The 22253-nt window shown below is 32.6% G+C and overlaps 1 protein-coding gene across 1 annotated transcript in view; it reads left to right on the top strand.

Moving 5' to 3' along the window:
* LOC137618101 (zinc finger C2HC domain-containing protein 1C-like) overlaps positions 1 to 21758 on the top strand; it is a 71618-nt gene extending 49860 nt beyond the window's left edge. The window contains exons 4-7 of the mRNA XM_068348087.1: positions 8170 to 8310; positions 16935 to 17066; positions 19546 to 19632; positions 19942 to 21758. Of these exons, the coding sequence (XP_068204188.1) occupies positions 8170 to 8310; positions 16935 to 17066; positions 19546 to 19632; positions 19942 to 20160 (579 nt within the window). The 3' untranslated portion in view covers positions 20161 to 21758. The remainder of the gene's footprint in view (positions 1 to 8169; positions 8311 to 16934; positions 17067 to 19545; positions 19633 to 19941) is intronic.
* Positions 21759 to 22253: the final 495 nt, after the last annotated feature.

The raw sequence follows: 22253 nt of genomic DNA, 5'->3' as shown, positions 1-22253 counted from the left end.
CAAATTTTGGCTGTGGGTTGTTTGATTGTTTGACAATGCTAGTTAGCTGACTATGTTTTTCTATCATTTCTCTACTGTTCAAAAAAAAATTTTAGTTTTTTGTTTTTATCCTATTTTACTTATTGACGTCCTTCAACTATGTCTCACTTTTTATTGTACCCTGAAGAAGTGTATTAAAATGCACGAAAGCGCTTGGTACTAAAGCTTTTTATTATTTCCTACTGGCTTTTGCGTATACCAAGTCACGTGATCCTTGTGGCAGTAAAGCATATATATATATATATATATATATATATATATATATATATATATATATGTATGTATATATATGTGTGTGTATATATTTATATATATATATATATATATATATATGTATATATATATACATATATATATATATATATATATATATATATATATATATATATATATATATATATATATATAAATATATACACACACATATATATACATACATACATATATATATATATATATATATATATATATATATATATATATATATATATATGTATGTACTAGACTTAAGATATACATCTTTATTACTTAGCTTTTAGAAAATCTATTTCCATCATGAGCATAAAAAATAGGTACACTGTATAAATATAACTTAAAACTTATTTTGATAAATATTTGAAACGAAAATTCAAAAACTATATGAAATAAAATTATTTAAAACTATAAAATTAAAATTAAAAAACAAAATTCAAAGCGCCAGAGCTATAAACTCACACAAATTAAAATCCAGCCCAGGCTTGGTTTGAGTTGGTATTGATATATTGCCTCCATTATTACAAGGTCGAGATCACTCTGCGAAGTGGCTAAAATAGAAAAATTCTTCTTGGACATTGGGTGTTCCTCACTATGGGAATGGTCTCTAATAGCATAATGGGATGTTTTTTTTTAATATAATTACCTGTTCTAGGTTATCAGCCTGAGTGATCAGGCAATCTTGCTCGGTAATGCCTTCCCCTTCTCCCAATATATGATGCATTACAGCGATCACACTTACATTTATATAAGACACCCGAACAAAAATCATCTCAGTCCCAGTCTTTAAACGTTTACAGTGCTTCCAGAAGGCTGAAATTACTGCCAGATCTTCGCTCAGACAGCATCTATAACATTTACAACTCTTCCAGACGTCTAAAATTGCTGCCAGATATTTGCTCTTTAAACCTGAAAAATGTGCTCATTGCATTTGAGGGGGAAAACACGATCTTCAGTGATACCTGTGGATGAAATGCACGTACAGTTCTACTGCGTTTATTTCTTATCTTAAAACTGTGAGACCCCAAATATGGAATTGTGAAGAAAATATTTTTTTTCATTATTTCCTTATAATTTTACTGATACTTATATACGGAAAATATTAAACAAACTTATGCTACCGCCATGTGAAAAGCAACCAAATGTTTCTCTGAAAAAAATATTTTCTTCACAATTCCGTATTTAGGGTCCCACAATTTTAAGATAAGAAATCAATGCAGAAGAATTGTACGAAAATTTTAGCTACTGGTATAACTGAAGATCGTGTTTTACCCTTCAAATGCAATGAGTAAATTTTTCAAGTTTAAAGATCAGGTCTCAGATTATTTTTGTTCGAGTGTCATACATAAACAAAAATACAGCAGTGGGTGTCAGCATGATGAGGACACAGCAAGTATAAAACAGTTGATGACAATGGTGGTGATACTATGTAAAGACTTCTTGGTTCGCTGAAAGTTTAAACCCAATTTTTTCAAGAGAAGCATGTTGGTTGTTGATGAATACTGTTAAAATTTGCCGTAAAAAAAACGGTAAAAATCCTGGAATAAATGTTGCCATGCGTTTACATTTTAAAAAACCGATATATTGACGTTAAGGAGTGATATTACAGTCACCAACCAGTAAAAGATCATAACAAAGTAGATTAAAAATTAAGGTTGCCTGTATTTTACTAAATTACGGCTTAGAACAGTATATTTTTACGGAGAATTTCTGATTAAAATTACGTTTCTTTTAACACTAACTTAGTGGGACGTTCGTCTGATCTCTTGTAAAACATTCAATAAAACGTAATATTTCATTCAAATAAATTTTTAGTTGAATGTAGCTAGCCTATTATAATACTACTAGATTCATTGGTTCTGGAAAAATGTAGGTTAGCTGTCAAAATCATATTTCTAGATTGTTAAGATGAGAAATTGATGGAAAAAAAAAATTACGCCAACTATTTTGTAAATTCCAAGATGGGTGGCCATATAAATATCAAGGCAATTGGAAACATTGTTTTTCTGATTCCCTATACGATAAAGTTTCACAAAAATCATTGTTTTCCTGATTCCTTATACGATAAAATTTCACAAAAACGTATAATTTTGATCCTCTCCTTCAAAATCTGGCGAACCTGACTATTCCGTGTATTTACTTGATCTGCCGTGACGTTTGGGAAGCTTTGATGGGCTGCCAAGGCAAGCACACATGTTACTCGTAAAAATGGGTCAATGTCAAACGAAGGAACTAGGAAGGCAACTCACGAATATAACTGAATTATCACAACAATAGATTCGTGTGCATGTTCGCTGTTGTGTCCTCTGAATCGATGGACAACATGCATATATGCAGTGTCAAATTGTAAATGTTTCTGTCGCTCTCACAGCTGGAGTGATGTTTAAATCGCAAGAGAAGTGTTGAGTAAATAACTATTTTTGTTATTTATGGGATAATGAAAGCATTGTCTTATATGTTAGAAAGTATTGGGACACTTCTATGAAGTATGTACAAGAGTTAGTGTCAACTTGGGCATGAGTGGAGGCTAATTGGCAAGAAGAATCAGATAGTTGACACTAAATTCTGTATATATTTCATAGAAGTGTCCCAATTCTTTTTAACATATAACAAATTGTTTTCATTATCCTATAAACAAGCACGTACATCTAGCCTAGTTAACTAGTTAGCCTAGTTCACCAGGGAATTGGCAGAAATGAGCAATGGAAAACTGTGCCATCATTCTGCTTTAAAAAAAAAAAAAAAAAAAAAAAAAAAGTACCAGCTTCAAATGGAAGTTTGCAGCTGTAAATAACTATAATGATAACTTTAGATATCTTAAACGATAAAGGCACTTCTTAATCGTGTACCAGAAAAGGTTTACCAAAATAAAAACAAGCATTTTTTACACGTCAAGTGAGACTCAAACAATCCCGACATAGTCTAATGGCTAAAACCGAATGAATTCTATGCCAATTTCAATTGAAGCAAGCGACTCATTCGTGGGGTAAAAAAAATATCAATACCTTTACTGCATATCGTTATTACTCGACCCTTCTTTGTGTAATCAAAGAATAGTTTCTCCCTGTAAATATATTCAAAAAAAATTTTAAGGTTTTATGTATCTTCCGGTTACTAAATTTATTTGGAACTGCATTAAACGAAAAAAAAAAAAATTAATTGTTGAAAAAGATGAAACACCCTTTTTTAGTCTGGTGAAAATCAAATGTAGTATTAATTGCGGTTTCTTCTAAATGTAAAATAGCATTAGTCAAGAAACAGAGGAGTATGAATATGTTGTATGAATGCATTTTAGCTGTGGCCATTTTAAAAAATGGGAGTGAAGAAAAACAAATAATATATATATATATATATATATATATATATATATATATATATATATATATATATATATATATATCTATATATATAATATATATATATATATAAATATATATATATATATATATATATATATATATATATATATATAATTATATATATATATATATGTATATATATATATATATATATATATATATATATATATATATATATATATATATATATATATATATATATTAGCCAAACTAAAGTTTTCTCAATACAATCACAGTTAATACCACAGTAGATTTTCGTGACATAGAGACCTTGAGGGATTATTTTAACTTTATGATCTAAGAAAAACGATTGTTCATAGCATTCAGTAGGAAACATCAAAATGGATTTCAAAATGTCTGTCATATGTAGAGATATTTCGGGATTCATGCAAAGGATAACGTTTAGTCCATCGAATAAAGTATTCATATAGTTTTCTAAAGTAAGTAAGAGTACTGATGAGAGAGAGAGAGAGAGAGAGAGAGAGAGAGAGAGAGAGAGAGAGAGAGAGAGAGAGAGAGAGAGAGAGAGAGAGAGAGAGAGAGAGAGAGAGATATTAATAATTCGGCGAAACTACCTTTTCAATAAGTATTAGGAATGTTTCGAAATTAAATAAAATGAACATAGGTTTATCCTTAGCAATTTATATAAATGCTTTCAAAACTTGTCTAAAATTCAAGACTGAAACCACACATACAAAAAAGAAGAAGAAGAAAAAAAAAGAAAGGTTTCAGGTCAGGGACAATTTCCAAATGTCGTTGTTTACCTGATCGCCAGTTTGATGGTTGGAAGAAGCGTGTGTCGCATGGGGAGACTACACGGATTGTCTACCATACTGCCCCCCAATTTGCAATTTCCTACAACAAAGGACCAACTGACCGTGATAAATGCTAAAATGAAGGCCTGTCATTTCTTTTCGGATTTAGGAGTAAGGAAAAATGGGGTAGATATGTGGTTGTTCTTTTGGCTTTTTTTTTTTACATATTATTCGCTTGATTTGGGGAGGAAAAAGGAGGGATTTTTACTTCGTTTATTGCATTAAAAGATTAAAAGGGTGGAAGAACAGGCTTGTGTGTCGCGCTTTTCATGATACACGTAAAGAAACGATCTGTTTGCGAATGACACAAAGCTGTTGTGTTCTCTTGGAAAGCAACAAAGAGAAGGGCGACCAGATTTTGTTGAAGAATCTTTGGGGATATAAGATCATTACCACAGACGCATCTTTGATACTAAAGCCGTTGAAAAAAATTTAGAAAATCCTTTTAAGAAATGTTATTCACACGTCTACATTAAAACTCCTCCCAAATATAATCGTTTTACTTCACCTAGTTACTATTTACTTCCACTACGTACCAAATACTTTATTTCTTTTCAATTTGTGTTTTATGTTACGAAAAATGTTAAATGTTTAGGCATGAGCCAATGGAAAATTTATATCAACAATCATGTGGATCTCTCCCGAGCAGCAGCTGTGAGGAATAGGTCATTGCCCAGTCCCTTCTACACCCAAACTAGGACCAGGGAGGGCCAGACAATGGCTGCTGATTACTATTGGTTACGCAATGAAATACCGAACAGGGAATTTTCAGTTGCGCAGCAAGTTTTTGGAAACGTTAGTTGGTGAACAAAGTACGAGATTTTATTCCATTTAATTCAGTCTATCGATCTAAATGTTACGAGAACACCTTCTCTATAACCTGAAAGAGAGAGAGAGAGAGAGAGAGAGAGAGAGAGAGAGAGAGAGAGAGAGAGAGAGAGAGAGAGAGAGAGAGAGAGAGAGAAGAATTCCTATCTCGTTGCCATTGAAAAACATCATCCACAGGCAAGGGTTAACAATTGGTACAGAAAGTTCATCGACTTTTTTTCATCGTAACTTGTGTTGTTAAAGCATCATGCGATAAAAATCAGTCCATTTAAGTAGCAGGTGTTATTCATCAATTGAACTGAGAGGAGCTTTAAGAAAGAAAGCTTCGAAATGGGGACCTTTACCCAAGGAATCATGAGATAAGATAATTACGTGATCAATAAGGCCAAGAAACATTGATCCAGAGACCGAAACCATATCATTAGCAATCCTGATAATATAACTTTAAAGAAAAAAAAATAGAAAAATACATATATATTTTATGATAAATTCTGCACATTTAGACGCGTTTTTTCATATCAAAATAAGCCATATATGATACTCCTGTTAATATCTGGATTCTCTCTAGCCTATACCACGGGATCAGAGACCCAAGAGGAAATCAACTCAAAGATAATAGCCTCTGATCATCCTGGGAATCGAACCCGAGTCCGAGAAACTGAGATGATGGTATGTCACTGTCGTCTCAGTTTCTCGGACTCGGGTTCAATTCCCCGGCTGACCAGACGTTATCATCTTTGAGTTGATTCCCCTTTGATTCTCTGATCCCGAGGTGTACAGAGAATCCAGATATTAAGAGGAGTAGAATATATGGCTTATTTGTGTATATCCTATGAATTCTCCTCATTGTGTTATACATGTCAATGACCTCAAGTCTTCGTGTACATTATTGATATCACACTTGTGTACAGTGAATGTGGAACGGTGAACACTTGGAGAGATGCTTTGTAGGCTATAGGTCAACAAACTATGTTGTCCACAGTCCCTCTTAGATGCTCTGTTCTGTTCAAGATTCTTGCTGGCGTCAATGACCTTAGATATCAGGATGCCAGATAATCCTAATCAATCAATCAATTAAGATTCTTGGAAAGTCAGAAATCTTAAGGAATAGAAAAAAGTTTTATATTTTTTAAGTATTCCCGAAGTAATACTAGGTATGCATTTGCTTCTAATAGTTATGCCTTCTCTATCATAAAGCACAATACTACATAGTATTGTAGAAGTTTTATTCCAGCTGTGACCTAGTTGTTGAATGATCTTCCTAATAAGATAGTTGAATAGGTGGAACTTCAAAAATTCGAACTTGCAACATATGTGTTTTTTTAATGTTGAACAGGCTGACATAAGTCTCTCTTTATAGTTTACTTATGAAAGGTCTATTTTAATGTTATTTCATTTTAAGTTCATTGCTTCTCTTATAGTTTATTTATTTCCTTATTTCCTTTCCTCACTCGGCTATTTTTCCTTGTTGGAGCCCTTGCGCTTATAGCATCCTGCTTGTCCAATTAGGGTGGTAGCTTAGATAATAATAATAATGAAAACAACAAATAATAATAATTATAATAATAATAATGAAAATAACAACAACAACAACAATAATAATAATAATTATAATAATGATAATGAAAATAACAACAACAACCATAATAATAATAATAATAATAATAATAATAATAATAATAATAATAATAATAATAATAATAAAGTACTCAATGTGCTAATTCTAATGACCTTTTACATATCCTTGTCGCCTCATAATTTACTTTAGTTGAAAACATAAAAAACATAGATTTATTTCAATGGTCATCGGAACCTAAAGGAGTTAGTGAAATTCTCAAAGACCCGACATTGGAAGAAGATAAAGTTTTACGGCGTTGAAGATTAACTTTTACCTAATTAACATCAAAGACAATTAACATAAAAGACTTTTCTTTGTAAATACTTTCCTATTCTTTATAAGCTTTTCTAACCACTTATCTGGATAGTTATAGAATAACAACACTTATTATAGCGTTTTTTCTCGTTTATATATATATATATATATATATATATATATATATGTGTGTGTGTGTGTGTGTGTGTGTGTAAATAACTGTGTATGTACATACATATATATATATATATATATATATATATATATACAAAACATCTGAGAGAGAGAGAGAGAGAGAGAGAGAGAGAGAGAGAGAGAGAGAGAGAGAGAGAGAGAGAGAGAGAGAGAGAGAGAGAGAGATGTTGTAATATCTCATTATTCGCTTGGAAACATATGAATAGATACACCATTTCTAATGTAAACACATACAACCTACATCTGTCTGTAAATGTATTTTTGTTACTTTAGCCAAAAACGCGCGAAAGAGATAAATCCTACACAAGGAAGATAGAGATCAAGTCTTTTTTTATGACACAGTCAAAAAGAAGCTTTCGAGATTGGCATACAATGGGCTGTGCCCCGGTAAGTATCCAGCTTGTTTCTTGAACACTAAATCCTCTTTGAAATAGTTTTTGTTATTGATTGTAACATTGTGAGTAGAGTGATTCTGAAATAAAACAAGAAAGTTAAATATTCATAAAATATAAGTTGTATGATCCTAAATTAATCAACAAAGCAAGGTCTGTCTGTAACGATTGGGTTATGAAATTAATGTTTTTTTTATCAAAAGTAGTAATAAAAACTATAAAAAGTTAAGACAGTTTGATATCATGATGATATGAAATAATGGATAAATTTCAAGAAGCGTTTCCGTATCGAGAAAAAGTATCATTTTCATTGACTTATAATAATGCGCAAGAAGAAATGTGATGGAGAATAGCTGTGTAGAAGATAAAAACTGATTAATAATAACAATTTAATATCAAAATGTCCTTCATTGCAGAGCAAAGCACCGTCCATCCGTGCCCGTGGCCCCCCTATAACCCAAGTCAAGAGTCGGAACAACAACAATAACAACGAGGACGAATACCAGACGCCGAAGCCCGTCGCCAAATCCAAGCCTGCTCCTACATTCAAGTCTAGGGTAAGTTGCGAGAACTCTCAGGAAGCAGCGAAAAATATCGTTAATATTAATTGCTGACAGAGAAGATTGAACTTCTTTCCTTTAGATAGATTCTTATAACATAATTCTTACTTATCCTTAAGCTTCGAACTAAAACTCATCGACACTTTCTTAATGAAATGTATAAGTCTCGGTGAAATATAATTTGCTTCAAGGAGAGACATCTCGTCCCGTAATCATTCTGCTCTATGAAGCCAATCCCTCCTATCTCATTTTTTTTTCAATTCTTCATATTAATAACATAAGTAATAATTAAGCAGAAAATTAAGATAAACTCCCATTGGCCAAATCTCCTCACACTAAAACCAAAATCAAAAGTCTTTTTTTATTCTTATAGCTATATTTTTCTCTTCATTGGACGATATGATAGCAGAGGTGTGGACTTCTTATAAAATAAACCTAACTGCTTGGCAACACTCTGTGCCTTTTCCATGAACTTTTAACCTTTTTCAGGACATGATTCTTTTATCATCAGAATACCTACAGGTGAGAGAAATGCAATTAACGGCGATTAAATTAAGATAATTCTCACACAGGTGAGCCTAGATAGTGGTTCTTAACTTGGTGTATTTGCAACTGAAAGTAGCGTAGAAAAGGAATAAATAAGGTGGATTAACAAATTTGGAGTTCTGTTCTATATCGGCAGATTTATCGAAAGAAAAATTATATTATATTCAAAGTGACATTTCATTCCTTTTTAAAATTATTTTCTGTACGTATCTGTGTGCATTGCATCATTCGAAAGGTAGTAATTTCGTGAAATGGTTCTTGAGGGTAGGTTAAAAAAATATTAAAAGTAGGGTAATGTTCCCTTACAATACCTTGTAAAAATGCAATATTCAAAACACATTCACTTTCAACGTAATTGACAACTGACGACAAAGATGTCCCCATAACTGTCGTTATAGTCTCCTGATACGTTTCTTTGGTACGTCAAATTTTATCAAACAAACCAATCTGTTTTAAAAACTTGAATAATGATATTAGGTTCAAGATATTTAACTGAAACACTGGGTTAAGAATCATGCTCACCTGTACGTCACTCTGGAGCCAAAATAACGCTCAGCCTTTCTCGTTTCAAAAAAAAAAATCATTTTCCTCTTAAATTCAGTGGGATAGTGATGTATCTGACCAAGAGGAAGAGGTTAACGAGCAAGGTGGAGAAGAGGAAGAAGAAGAGGAAATAGAAGGGAGAGGAGAAGAAGAAACAGAAGAGAGAGAAGAAGATGGGGAAGGAGAGGGTGATGGGGAAGAAGAGGGAGAAGAAGATGAGGATGCTGATGAGAATGATGGGGAGGAGGTAAAAAGAAACGTCAGAAGGACCTTTAACATCATTAGGTGTCATCTGCACTGGTTCTATGTGTGCTTATAAAAAAAAAAAAAGTCTCCATCGTAGTTTATCCTTAGTGAGATGAATGTAAAAAATAAATCATGGGTACCAGAACTTACCCTAGAATGCAAGCAAAGTAGTCGCCCTGTATGCTGTAGAGCAATATATAAATATTTGTCACCACCCAGTAAGCTTAGAGATGAGCCCAACTAGAGAGCACGCTAATCGCTAATCATAGATCAAATTTAAATTCCATTTCATATCTCTTCACTCACAATATTAGCATATTACACTTCAAATGCGTAAACACGAATAAGTTTGTATGTAAGAATACATGTTGTTTGGCAACTGTCTTTATTTTCTTTGTCTTAGCTCACTATTGTCAGATTTTTAATGATTTTGTAAGATCCACTTCTCGAGCTATGCTTGAAGCAAGATGGAGAGTAATAACGCAATGATTATTGAGTTATAGAGGCTCAAAATATCACTGCCCTTATTTAATGAAAACATTGCAATATTTTCCGACCCATTGATTTGAAAAACAATCTATCATATGTAACTATCTCTATAAACCTAAATCAACACATCAATACGTGCTGTACGTATGTAGAAAGTTAACCCAGTAATGCTGGATTTAATAGAAATTGGTTTAGTGAGTGACTGAGTTGAAACGTAATTTAGTTCAGAAGAATTTCAGCCGGAAGCCTAATCTGGAATCCTTTTAAAGATTGCTTGGCCTTTCTGGCCAGATACGGCCTCATGCAAATCCGGAATATAGATTTCCGTTTTTATTGCTTTTTGCAGAGATACGGTTAAAGGACCGAGCTAAGAGATCTAACTAAAAACCATAATGAAAATCACACTCTTAAACGTGACTTCATCTAAGACGTCTTAACAGAGAAGGTTTTCGATAAATATGTACAATTGCAATTATTTTAAGCAAAATGGATATATAACTATGCAATGTGTATGGTTTAAGTAGCCTAGGTGTCACTCCCACACACACCCACATGCGCGCGCGTATGAATGTATGTATGTATTCATGTAAAAATACAGTATACAATATATTTAAACATACAAGCACACACACACACACACACATACACACACACACACACACACACACACACATATATATATATATATATATATATATATATATATATATCGAGAGAGAGAGAGAGAGAGAGAGAGAGAGAGAGAGAGAGAGAGAGAGAGAGAGAGAGAGAGAGAATGTATGTAAATATAATCACGTAGATGTTAATGACTAGCACATAGCTTTCTGGAATGAATGTATACAATATTCCATTTGGAAAATGTTCTTTAGAATAAGGAAAGGAAACTGGAATGCAATAAAAGCACATCCAAATTCCCGCACAATTCCAGTTGCAAATTTATCGCCTGGAAATTCGTCGTATTCTTTATAATTCACAAATTTTATGTCTTCACTTCAAGCTAAAATGACTGAATATTTAATAAATACCAACACTGATTTGAATGCCATAATTGGAAATACGTGTTGCACAAACTAATGATACAATAAAAGGATATTAAACTATTTTAAAAAAAATTATATAAACAAATGCACTTTGCACTATATAACAAGACTAATGTCATCAATAACGTTTACCTTTGCATGAATGATGTTAAACTAAACGAAAAAAAAAAACATCGAAATTATATAAAGACTACTATGTAAATCTATTCTAAGACATATTTCTTGACTATCTCTTGTATAACAAGGTTAAAAATATTTTTTAACTTGTTAAAACATATCTCTTATTCAGAGTTTACCTTCCAAAAATTTGATTTTTCTACCAGCACAAAAAATCTTGGACGCGAAGTGCTCTACAACTTCTTTAGAGATTGCTTACCTTTTATATTTTTTTCAGGGTAACTTACATTCAACAAGGTAAACTATTATACAATTTTAGATTGGGCTCTTAGAGCACTATTGCGCATATATACGGTTAAACAGACGTTGATCCTTAATGATATAACGCTCTTTGACAGACTTCATATGTTTGGATTAAAAATTAATAAACATAGGTAATTTTCGCCTGGAAAAGTCTTCGATATTATGATATCAATTACTAATAAGATGTTTATATAAACGGTCTGTACAAACGCTTGTTCACCTATGAATTTAGTTTCTGCTGAACATTGTATTTTCTATTGCAAATCCTTTTCATAGCCCATATATTTACCCATCAAATTGCTAATGACAATTGCATTTGCATTTTGACCAGTTTTAGATAAAGCATCAGGAAAAATAGAGGTATAATCTCCCTAGGGGAAACTCACTGAAAACATCATCTGTCTCATTGCTTAGTTCAAATGGCCTCAAAATCATATACTGAATTTCTAAATAAGCATTTATTAAGTACTTGAATAACACTGGAATGCTCTAGAGCATTTCAATCCTGTTGTGGTGGCCTATTGGAAACACCCTTGCCTGGCGATCTGCCGGACTGGCGTCCGAGTCCCGCTCAATCTCGATAGTTTCTTTTAGTGTCTGCAACCTCACCATCCTTATGAGTTATGGATGGGTGGGGTTTGGGAGAGCGTATAGGTCTACCTGCTGAGTCACCAGCTGCCATTGCTTGGCCCTCCCTGATCCTAGCTTTGGTGGAGAGGGGCTTGGGCGCTGATCTTATGTATATATGGTCAGTCTCTAGGGTATTGTCCTGCAAGCTAGGGCATTGTCACTATCCCTTGCCTCTGCCATTCATGGGCGGGCTTTAAACCTTTAGGAGAACTGCTGGTCCTCGAAATTAAGGGAAAATGTTGTGTACATTTCCGAGACGGGGGTTTACGAAATTCCTAAACGAAGGAAACCAACGTCACAGAAACAATTCCAAAACGAACTTTCTGCGCTCGACTGAAGCCTATCTATAACCAGACTTCAGTCCGGTATGTACTGTTGGACACGAATTCATTCCCTGGTAGGCTACACCTCGCTCTGAAGAAGTGCAGTGTGCACCCAGCCACACCGTTACTGGGGTGTGAGTTCCTGTGTTTAGCCCCCACCTCTGCCATCTCTTTCCGCACTATCTGTTTGGCACTGACCGGAACCCCTTTCCCTTTCATAGTTCCCCTCTCATTCATTAGTAATTACTTGTCTTGTCATTAATTTTCGATTACTGGCTGCCAACGCAAGAGCCCGTGTCTCGCATAAGGCAAAGCAATATAAAATGAACGAACGATCTGTTTGGCTACTCGATGCGAAGTCGTGGTGTGACAGGATACACTTCTGCGCGAGGTGTGCCAGGGAATCCTGAGTCCAACTGTACGTCAATCAGCGGTCTCTGGTTCTGTGAACAGAGAAATCTTTAATTCATTGCTCTTTTTTATGTTTTTTATCATATGAATAATATATGTACATATATTTATTTGATTTTCATCGTATTTGAATATTGGAAATTATCAATGAGTGGCACTGGATTGTAACAATAAAACTCATCGCTTTCCAAATGGGTTATGGTAACACCCATTGTTAACTTTTGAACTAATATGTTCAACGACCATAGAAACAATAATATATAATAATCCACGATAACTGTTTCTTAAGAACTCTTTGATGTCATCCATACATGCAGCTATGCCAGGCAACATATTGTGCCTGTTCAGGTATAAGGGCAAAACTTCAAACTTAAACAATAAATTTTGTATGGATACCTCCTATAAGATCTATTTTTGAAGACTTCCAGGTAAATATGATTGACAAATAGAAGGAATTACGATCTAATGTATGTTCAATCGACTTTCCCATAGCCTAAGGTATGAATTGATAACCCAACAGTTAAGAGGGGGGCGTGTGGGATTCCAGGGAACTGTTTGGTTAGTTTACCTGTAACCAAGGTCCTGTAGTATACCTCGCTTGTAACTAACGAACCTGATCGATTCGGTCATGAACAGAGGAGTCCTTTTGTAGCGTGAAAGAGCTACGTAATACGATTGTTCTAAACTTAGACGGTACCATTCATATTTACAGTTATCGCAGCATATAACTGGAAAATTTGCGTGCGTTACTGCTCTTTAACAGAAAATTGTTACATCTATATAAACCTAAAAGGATATTACATTTTACAGTAGTTAGTAATATAAAAAAGTGCACGATTATAATTACAAAATCAATTATGGTTAAAATATTCATGGCAATATATTGATGTTGAACACGGCCAAAACAAACAGCAGTATCTAAGAAAAAACAAAAAGGGGCCATGCAATAAGAAAAGAACATTACCATAACATTTCATAAAACTGTTTTAAGCTTCATAGAAATTATTCAATCGCCTGTCAACCAATCTTTCCGAACTTGCTATGCATTCCCTCGAGATATCATGTTGCTACCAAATTAGAGTTCTCTTGCTTGGGGTTACACTCAGGCACACTATTCTATCTTATTTCTCTTCCTCTTGTTTTGTTAAGGTTTTTATAATTTGTATGGGAAATATTGATTTTAATGTTGTTACTGTTCTTGAAATATTTTACTTTTACTTATTTCCTTTCCTCACTGGGCTATTTTCCCTGTTGGAGCAAAAACCATCCTGTTTTTCCAACTAGGGTTGTAGCTTAGCAAGTAATAATAATAATAATAATAATAATAATAATAATAACAACGATGAAAACGTCATCTTTGATGCTCAGATGTTAACTATTGAATGTTTGACGCTAGTGGGGATTACTTAACTATCTTACAATTTGTGTTGTGAAATTCTGAGTTCATTTCATTAGAAGCTTTTCAGTTACAGATCCCAATTGGCTTTTAACATTGTCAATTCAATGACTAACATTCAATTGCTCATCTGTCCGTTACTACGTTACTAACATGTCTCAACGTTCATCGTACGCTTATATCAAGTCTTTGCCAACACTTTTTAAGCCAGTTGGGTTATCCAATTGAGAGAGAGAGAGAGAGAGAGAGAGAGAGAGAGAGAGAGAGAGAGAGAGAGAGAGAGAGAGAGAGAGAGAGAGAGAGAGAGAATTTGGAACTCAAGAAAATTTCCAAGTGTCAAATACATTCGCGGTGATGTTCTATTTTCAGGATATCTTCAGTTCTGATATGTAAGTTTGTTTGTCTTAATGTGCATAACAGTCTTTGATGGGTTGATTTATACTCACGGTATATATAGTAAGTATATGAATTATCATAAAACATAATTGCGAGGTAATGCATGTTAGATTATCATTTATTTGTTTATCTTCATAAATTCTTTTTAAAAACATTAACATCGTACTTGAGAATTCTTGAATTCTCAATATCTCATTAAACCATTTGTATTTTAGTATATGTTTGAGGCTCGAGGTGAGGATGGCGGGTTCATACTTGCCAAGATTCTTGGGCAGGATGTGTTGTACTATGCTAGAGGCATTTTTAGATTTATTTCAGTAGCAGGTCTTCTGAAAGCTGTTTAACTTTCATAAGGATATCTTCGCTTTTATTGTTATAAATTGGATTTCCTTTTATTCTTTATTTATAACAAACGATATCGGCTTCAATGACCTTCGATGTTAGGGTGCCAGAGGACTCCAACTCAATCAATCAATCGGTAGTCTGATTCTAATCATGAACTACATTTGGGTAATTTTCAGTAATATGACTAAAGTATGACTTATTTCAATAATCTTATGAGCACATTCCACATCGGAATGGGGAAAAAATGTGGCTTTCTTTTAAACTTTCTGAACGGAGGATTATACAGTGAAAAGGGGGTATTGGAGAGGCATCGTTGGAAAAAATACTGTATCACATTTTGCAGATCACAAATATGTATCTAAGCTCGATTAGCCTATTTCCTAACACGAATCCATGAGAACAGAAAAGAACGTTATTTTTACTGTCAAAAAAATACTCAAAAATTTTGTAAACAATTGAACTAATTTAATAGTCATATTTACTAGGTATGGTAATTTTAAATTATAAACACAGTCTCTGTGATATTTAATCTTTGGCCTCTTGGAATAAGTTAGCTATTAGAGATAAAGCCAGCCTTATGCCAGCCCGTGTCCTTGCTCATAGGGTGTCCGAATCATAAGTTTACTTAACTATCAAGGAGAGGGCGGGGAGTGAGAATAAGAAGCCTGTTGTGGAACGCTGAACTCATCCCCACCAACTTGGCCGTAGTATTCTCGATGGTAAGTGTCGAGAAGTCCACGGGATGACCCACCAAATTTCGCCTTGTAGAAACCAGCACTCGCTACTCGCTAGCATGAACACGCATATAGGATATACTGTAGATTAAAGCTTGTAAATAATAGTCTGAAACGAAGACCTGATACTTTATTTTTCTTTAAACTAAATCATCGCAGATGTTTTCCTTAAAACTTATGTCACGTCAAGATTTCGCACAGAATGCACAGATACCGTATGTTCAAATAATAAATTTTTGAGATAGAGTAATTTATTCATTTTCTCTAAGTACAACAAACTGACAGCAAAAATTATCATTTAGCCTTCATTCAAACTTTGGTAACTGAATATATTCATAATTTTTCTATTATCATATTTGTGTACAATATTAGATATGTTAATCATATGTCAATCATTGCATGAATACAATACAATAGAACAGTCCAAAGTCTAATAATTAAACTTTTCTTCATGACGGTATTAGGATAAAAATTAACGAAAAAATCTCATGTTAATCAGGAAGTTAAGAATTTCATGCGCTTATGAGCTAACCATTATTTTCATAAGTTATGGTAATTATAGTCAGTTGTCTTATATACAATATATATATATATATATATATATATATATATATATATATATATATATATGTATATATATGTATATATATATATATATATATATATATATATATGTATGTATATATATATATATATATATATATATATATATATATATATATATATATGTGTGTGTATATACATACATATATTTATACACAAATACAAAAACGCATACACACACACAATATATATATATATATATATATATATATATATATATATATATATATATAAATAAACATATACATACACACACACACACACATATATATATATAAATATATATATATATACATATATATGTATAATTATATATATATATATATATATATATATATATATATATATATATATATATATATATATTATTTCACTGTATATCTGTCACTTAAAAATTCCAAAATTGAGTGTAAATCTTTAAAGGTAAGTGAATAAACTGCGATAATACTAAAAACATATTGATAAGGTGCCCATCTGATCATCTCTCCTCTATCCGCAGGGCCCCACGAAATCTTCAGTGCCTCCTGGTCTGGCAAGTTGCAAGATTTGCGGACGCAATTTCGCCCCTGACCGATTGGAGAAACACGAAACAATTTGTGCAAAAACTAAGGCCAAAGCCAAGAAACGAAAGGTAAGTTTTTCTTTATCAAAAAGCTAATTGTATTTAGTATTAATCATTTATTTATCTTTCGAGATTTTACTTACGTAGGTTGGGTGAATTAATTGCAATGGCGCGTCTAATTATATAAGATGTTAACTTTTCATTAACTCTTGAAATTGTCCAATAATTGGATTGAAATGGTTCGTTAAAACATATTCAATTTTTATTTTTCATATGCTTACCATTATGATTCCATCAATTTCTATCAGTTAAATTAATAACGATATGTCACAATACATCAATTATGATCGGTTCAAAACATCCTTTACATAGTTTAATGTATCTATATCATTTATATCAAAGCCTTGTTATTATATTTCTAAAGAAAGATAAAGTACCGCTAAAATCCATTTAAAGATCGTTTATATATCTCCATCTGCTAAGTTCATTTCAATGTCTATCAAGGCATCTCTAGAATCAGCTCTTATAATATCACTTACCGAGCCATCCTGTATTTCAGTTAAATCTAATAAAATTTTCTACCAAAAAGGTTTTCGAGAATAAAAATTACGTCTCGGAAGCGATTATAAACTACCATTATGTAAACAATAAGCAAATAGGAATAAATATCAGATGTTAAGAGTGATTTATTCCGATTCTAGTTTAGGATAACACTTTGGTGGTCCAATTTTAAAATAATTTCATAGCAATGTGACTAACTCAAATATCTGAATATTTCCTTTATGCAACGCGAAGACGGTAAGCTGGTCAACCTCTATTGCACAACATAGTATTTTCTTTCATTTTTTTATGATAATTTACTATGTGATTTTCATAGCAAATAGGAATTAGAAGCACAAAAAGTATATCAATAAATTACGTTAGTAAAAATATACGTGTTAACACTTACAAGGAGAAATTATCAGTGGTTGATCCCTCTCATCAATATTTACTTTACTTTCCATCTGAACTATTTTCTTTTAATAAATCGCTACTACAGCTCTTCCACGCAAGATCTTCTTTGATTCATGACTCTCCTGAAAAACGTAGCAGAGAGAGAGAGAGAGAGAGAGAGAGAGAGAGAGAGAGAGAGAGAGAGAGAGAGAGAGAGAGAATTACTTTCCAAAACATTATCTTACTGAGGCACTGTTTCAAAATGAACGTATAATTTACCTAAAGGCCTCTCTCTCTCTCTCTACACACACACACACACACACACACACATATATATATATATATATATATATATATATATATATATATATATATATATATATATATATATATATATATATATGTGTGTGTGTGCGTAATCTTGTCTGTTCTATAGAAAGTAGGAAGCGTTAGACCAATTTCAAATACTATGATGATCTTTCCCTTTTTTCTTTTGGGATTCCACATAAAGAAATTTATTTATTCCATCCCAACCAAAAGTCTTTTCGTAACGCACTTTCGCAGTCTAGCATATTGGCAGGTTTAATACTTTCATCTCCAGAAAACATTTGCCTATTTTTCTATACTTTTTGTACAAATATATTCTATTAATACACATACATACAGTATATGTACAGTATATATGTGCATACATATCTATATGTATGCAGGCTTTATACAGAATATGCATTTACATATATATAGTACTGTATAAATACATATGTATATACCTCTATATACATACTAGTAAAAAATAATTAGTATATATAACAGGTTAAGTTAATCATGATGCTATACGAATATTAGAATGCTTCACTGTCTGCGTTTTGTAGAATAGTAGATATCGTGTTTTTTCTAGTTATTTTCTGGGTAAAAAATCAAAAGATGATGAAACCCCAAATTTTTCTTATTCCTCTTTTTCTTTTGATGATAGTTTCAGTAGTATTGCAGCATGATCCTTACTATTATCATCACGTATGTTGTTGATGCAAAATATAGAATTCGATTTCAAGAAACTTGACGTCGGTCTTCGTTGTATAAATTAGAGCCTAAATCTATCAGAAATTTCCTAAAAAAAATTGAAACAATTTTGAAGTCAAAATAAAATGACGACACTGCTCACAATACGTCTATTTCAACTAGATCTATATAGCCTTAAAAGATTTAAATATCCTTATAAGATTTTCCGCCTATTTGAAAAAGGATATGAGCGACATTACAGTACTTGGATACTTTTGCAAAATCAATTATATGTCCTTTACAACATAGTTGGAAGTGGGGGTTCTACATAAAAGTAGAGGGTAGGTTATATCTAAATATTTCTAATATCCATTCTTTTTTTCATTCTGACAGTTTTCCTTTCCTCAAGCAGCTTCACTGTGGTGTGGTTTCATCAGTACTAACATTATTTTTTATCAAAAAGTATAATTATTACAAATAAAGGAAGAACATTTCTCTACAAAATAACCTCGTCATCACGCTCCCAACTATTTTTCTACTGGAATTTGAGATGCATCGTACCTCGTACCGCATTGAATTCTGTATTAGGAGTGTTGATCCAACTCCTTCCTTTCAGGTATTTGATCCTGTGAAGATGAGAACAAAAGGAACAGAAGCTGAGAAATTCGTTGCCCGAGGAAAGCACTTAGAAAAAGCACCAAAGGTAAATATAAAACAATAAAGGTTTCTGGATTCCATAGGTAAAGTTTTTCAGGATTTGCAATTGGCTTATCTTATTTTCAAAATGACGAGAGCAATACATTCTATGGTTTTGTTATAGCTTTACAACTTCAATTATGGCGATTGAAATTTGAACTCTAATACATTAAATGTACAGTAATTTCATTTTAGACGAGTGAAAAAAATCATTGAAATAATAAAAGGTCTAATTTACACACGCTGTAATTCAAGTTATAAGGCAAAAAATATTCAGCAAAAGCCTTTCTCTCTTATATATAATTGTCTTTTTCAGCCAAAGAAAGTAGACTGGAGGAAGAAACATGAGGACTTCATCGCCACTGTACGAGCGGCAAAGGGAATAAAAGGCTATGAAGCTCCACCTATGGACACTTCGGATTACATTCAGTGTCCTCACTGTGGTCGAAAGTTCTCGGAGGGCGTGGCCGATAGACACATTCCAAAATGTGCCTCCATTCAGAGTAACAAACCTGCTGCTGGTCGAAGGAGGTAGATGGGTTAATAAAAAAAAGATTAAATCAATCTCCCCGAGTTTCGAGGAAATAAAAATAGCAATTGTATTCAGTGTAGGTTTCTGAGCAAGATCTGTAAACCAGTAAATTTTCTGGCTAATGTACACAGGAAGCTAAACAAAGGGTTAAGCAACTACAGTGGAACTACCTGTATATAAAAAATAAGTTTTACGATTCACAACTATAATAGAATCATTTTAGATAAAAATGGGATATTGAAATGGTTTTGTATAAGAACCCAAAAGAAGCATGGTTTCCTGATTTCCTCTCGTATGGCTAAACATTCAATGAAATGGTTAACTGCCTGTTTATCCAGCATTGATGATCCTCCCTCTTATTATCCTCTGACTCAGTGTGTACGTCCAAATTACCTGAAGTCAAAGGACAAACGATGGGTGATATACCATCATTAGCCACAAACCCTTGACAGATGAAAAAAGAAATATATCTAAATTGAAAAGCTACATAACTTGGCAGAAATTTGAAAAGGAACAAGTCTGCAAATATATGTAAATGTACGTGTGAGTTTTGACTATATAATTTTTTAGAGGAATATAACCTCATTTGCCTCGAGTTTCATTGTGCTTTAACTTGAGTCATTTAAGTAGTTTGTATTTATAGCTTTTGTTCTTTCTATGAAAATCTTTCTTATTGTAGGAAATTAATGTGATGTTTAATATTTGTATTTTGATGTTATGAAAGATAATTGACTATATTACATTATCTAAAGTAAAAAAACTTTAGTTGTCTACGGTGAAGACCCCTACAGTAAGAACAAATTGAGCATCCCTGTACATAGTGTGAATAAGATGATACGATACTAAAAATTGGGTTATATCTTAATGATGGCCTTTTTTTGCATTCTTGGAAATAGAAAATGGGAATAATATGCATACTAATAATATTAATAACTATTTTGTTAAAGCTAATGGATAGAGGCAATGTATTTTTATGCATTAAAATAATCAGAAATCTCACTACAACTTCCTTCCTATGTTATAATATACTTATTTTTGTACAAATACTGTAATGGGAATCCTAAGAAGTAGTTACTAATGGCATGACAAAACGTTAATCAATACGATTCAGAAGTATTTGATGAACGAAATCACCTGATTAAAAAAGGATGCTATTATAACAGCATTTACTAATCATTGAGGATATGACGTCACTAGCTTAATCCATTGAGATGACGAAAATCTCTCCACAAGGAAAACTTATGACAAGATATAGTTTCACAATATTATGTGTTTGAGTATAAACCATAGGAAAGTTTCTAAACATCTAAACTGAAGTAGTACAGTAAAGAAAAAATCATGTCATGGTTACGCTGTCACGGTAAACAGTGTTCATCAAATAAGGTAAGATCATCATCCAATCTCACTTTGTTCTAGGGTTAAACTGACTGTGATATAGAAATGACTGACAAAGAAAGATGACATGTGATTGTTACTTCGGGTATTTTGTATTATTATAGATGAAAGGGGTTGCAACTCCCATCAAAGATGCTTTAGGTAGCTCCACGTTTCACTAGTGAAGAAAGAGGTTGCTCAAGCTATGAATGGACTTTGAGATATTTGACTAACCTTTCGCTAAGGTGGCTTTTCCTAACAATAGCCATTATTAGTGGTGATAAAAATGCTGCATTTCCTTGTCCTTGTCGTTTTAAATGTCTAACATGCATCCTTCTTTTCTTGATCGATCGGTTCATAAATGCATTTTTGTTTGAACCAAACGCTGCCCATGATAAGAAACATGATGGTAGCCTCTTGAACTTAATATTATTTCTCTGTTTATGTAATGATCATGTCTTACACCGGAGAAATGAAAGGCTAAGGATAGCATTTGTAGGAGATGTCGAGTAATATTAAGGCTTTGGCTACATCATTGAAATGATGAGCTTTATATGTAAATGGCATTTTTCAATAAAACTAATTTACAGTTGTTAGTCTTTCTATCCTAAATTTGAATTATTAGACAAAATTTTAATCTTCTTTCTTGTAGGGAATTTATAATGGAGTTAACATATTATGGATAATTTCTTATTGATTTTCTAATTTATTATAAAAAAAGC

This window comes from Palaemon carinicauda, chromosome 24, assembly GCF_036898095.1.
Source record: "Palaemon carinicauda isolate YSFRI2023 chromosome 24, ASM3689809v2, whole genome shotgun sequence".
Taxonomy (NCBI): Eukaryota; Metazoa; Arthropoda; class Malacostraca; order Decapoda; family Palaemonidae; genus Palaemon; species Palaemon carinicauda.
Note: the sequence above shows the minus strand (reverse complement) of the source record. Positions and strands in the feature narration are given on the sequence as shown.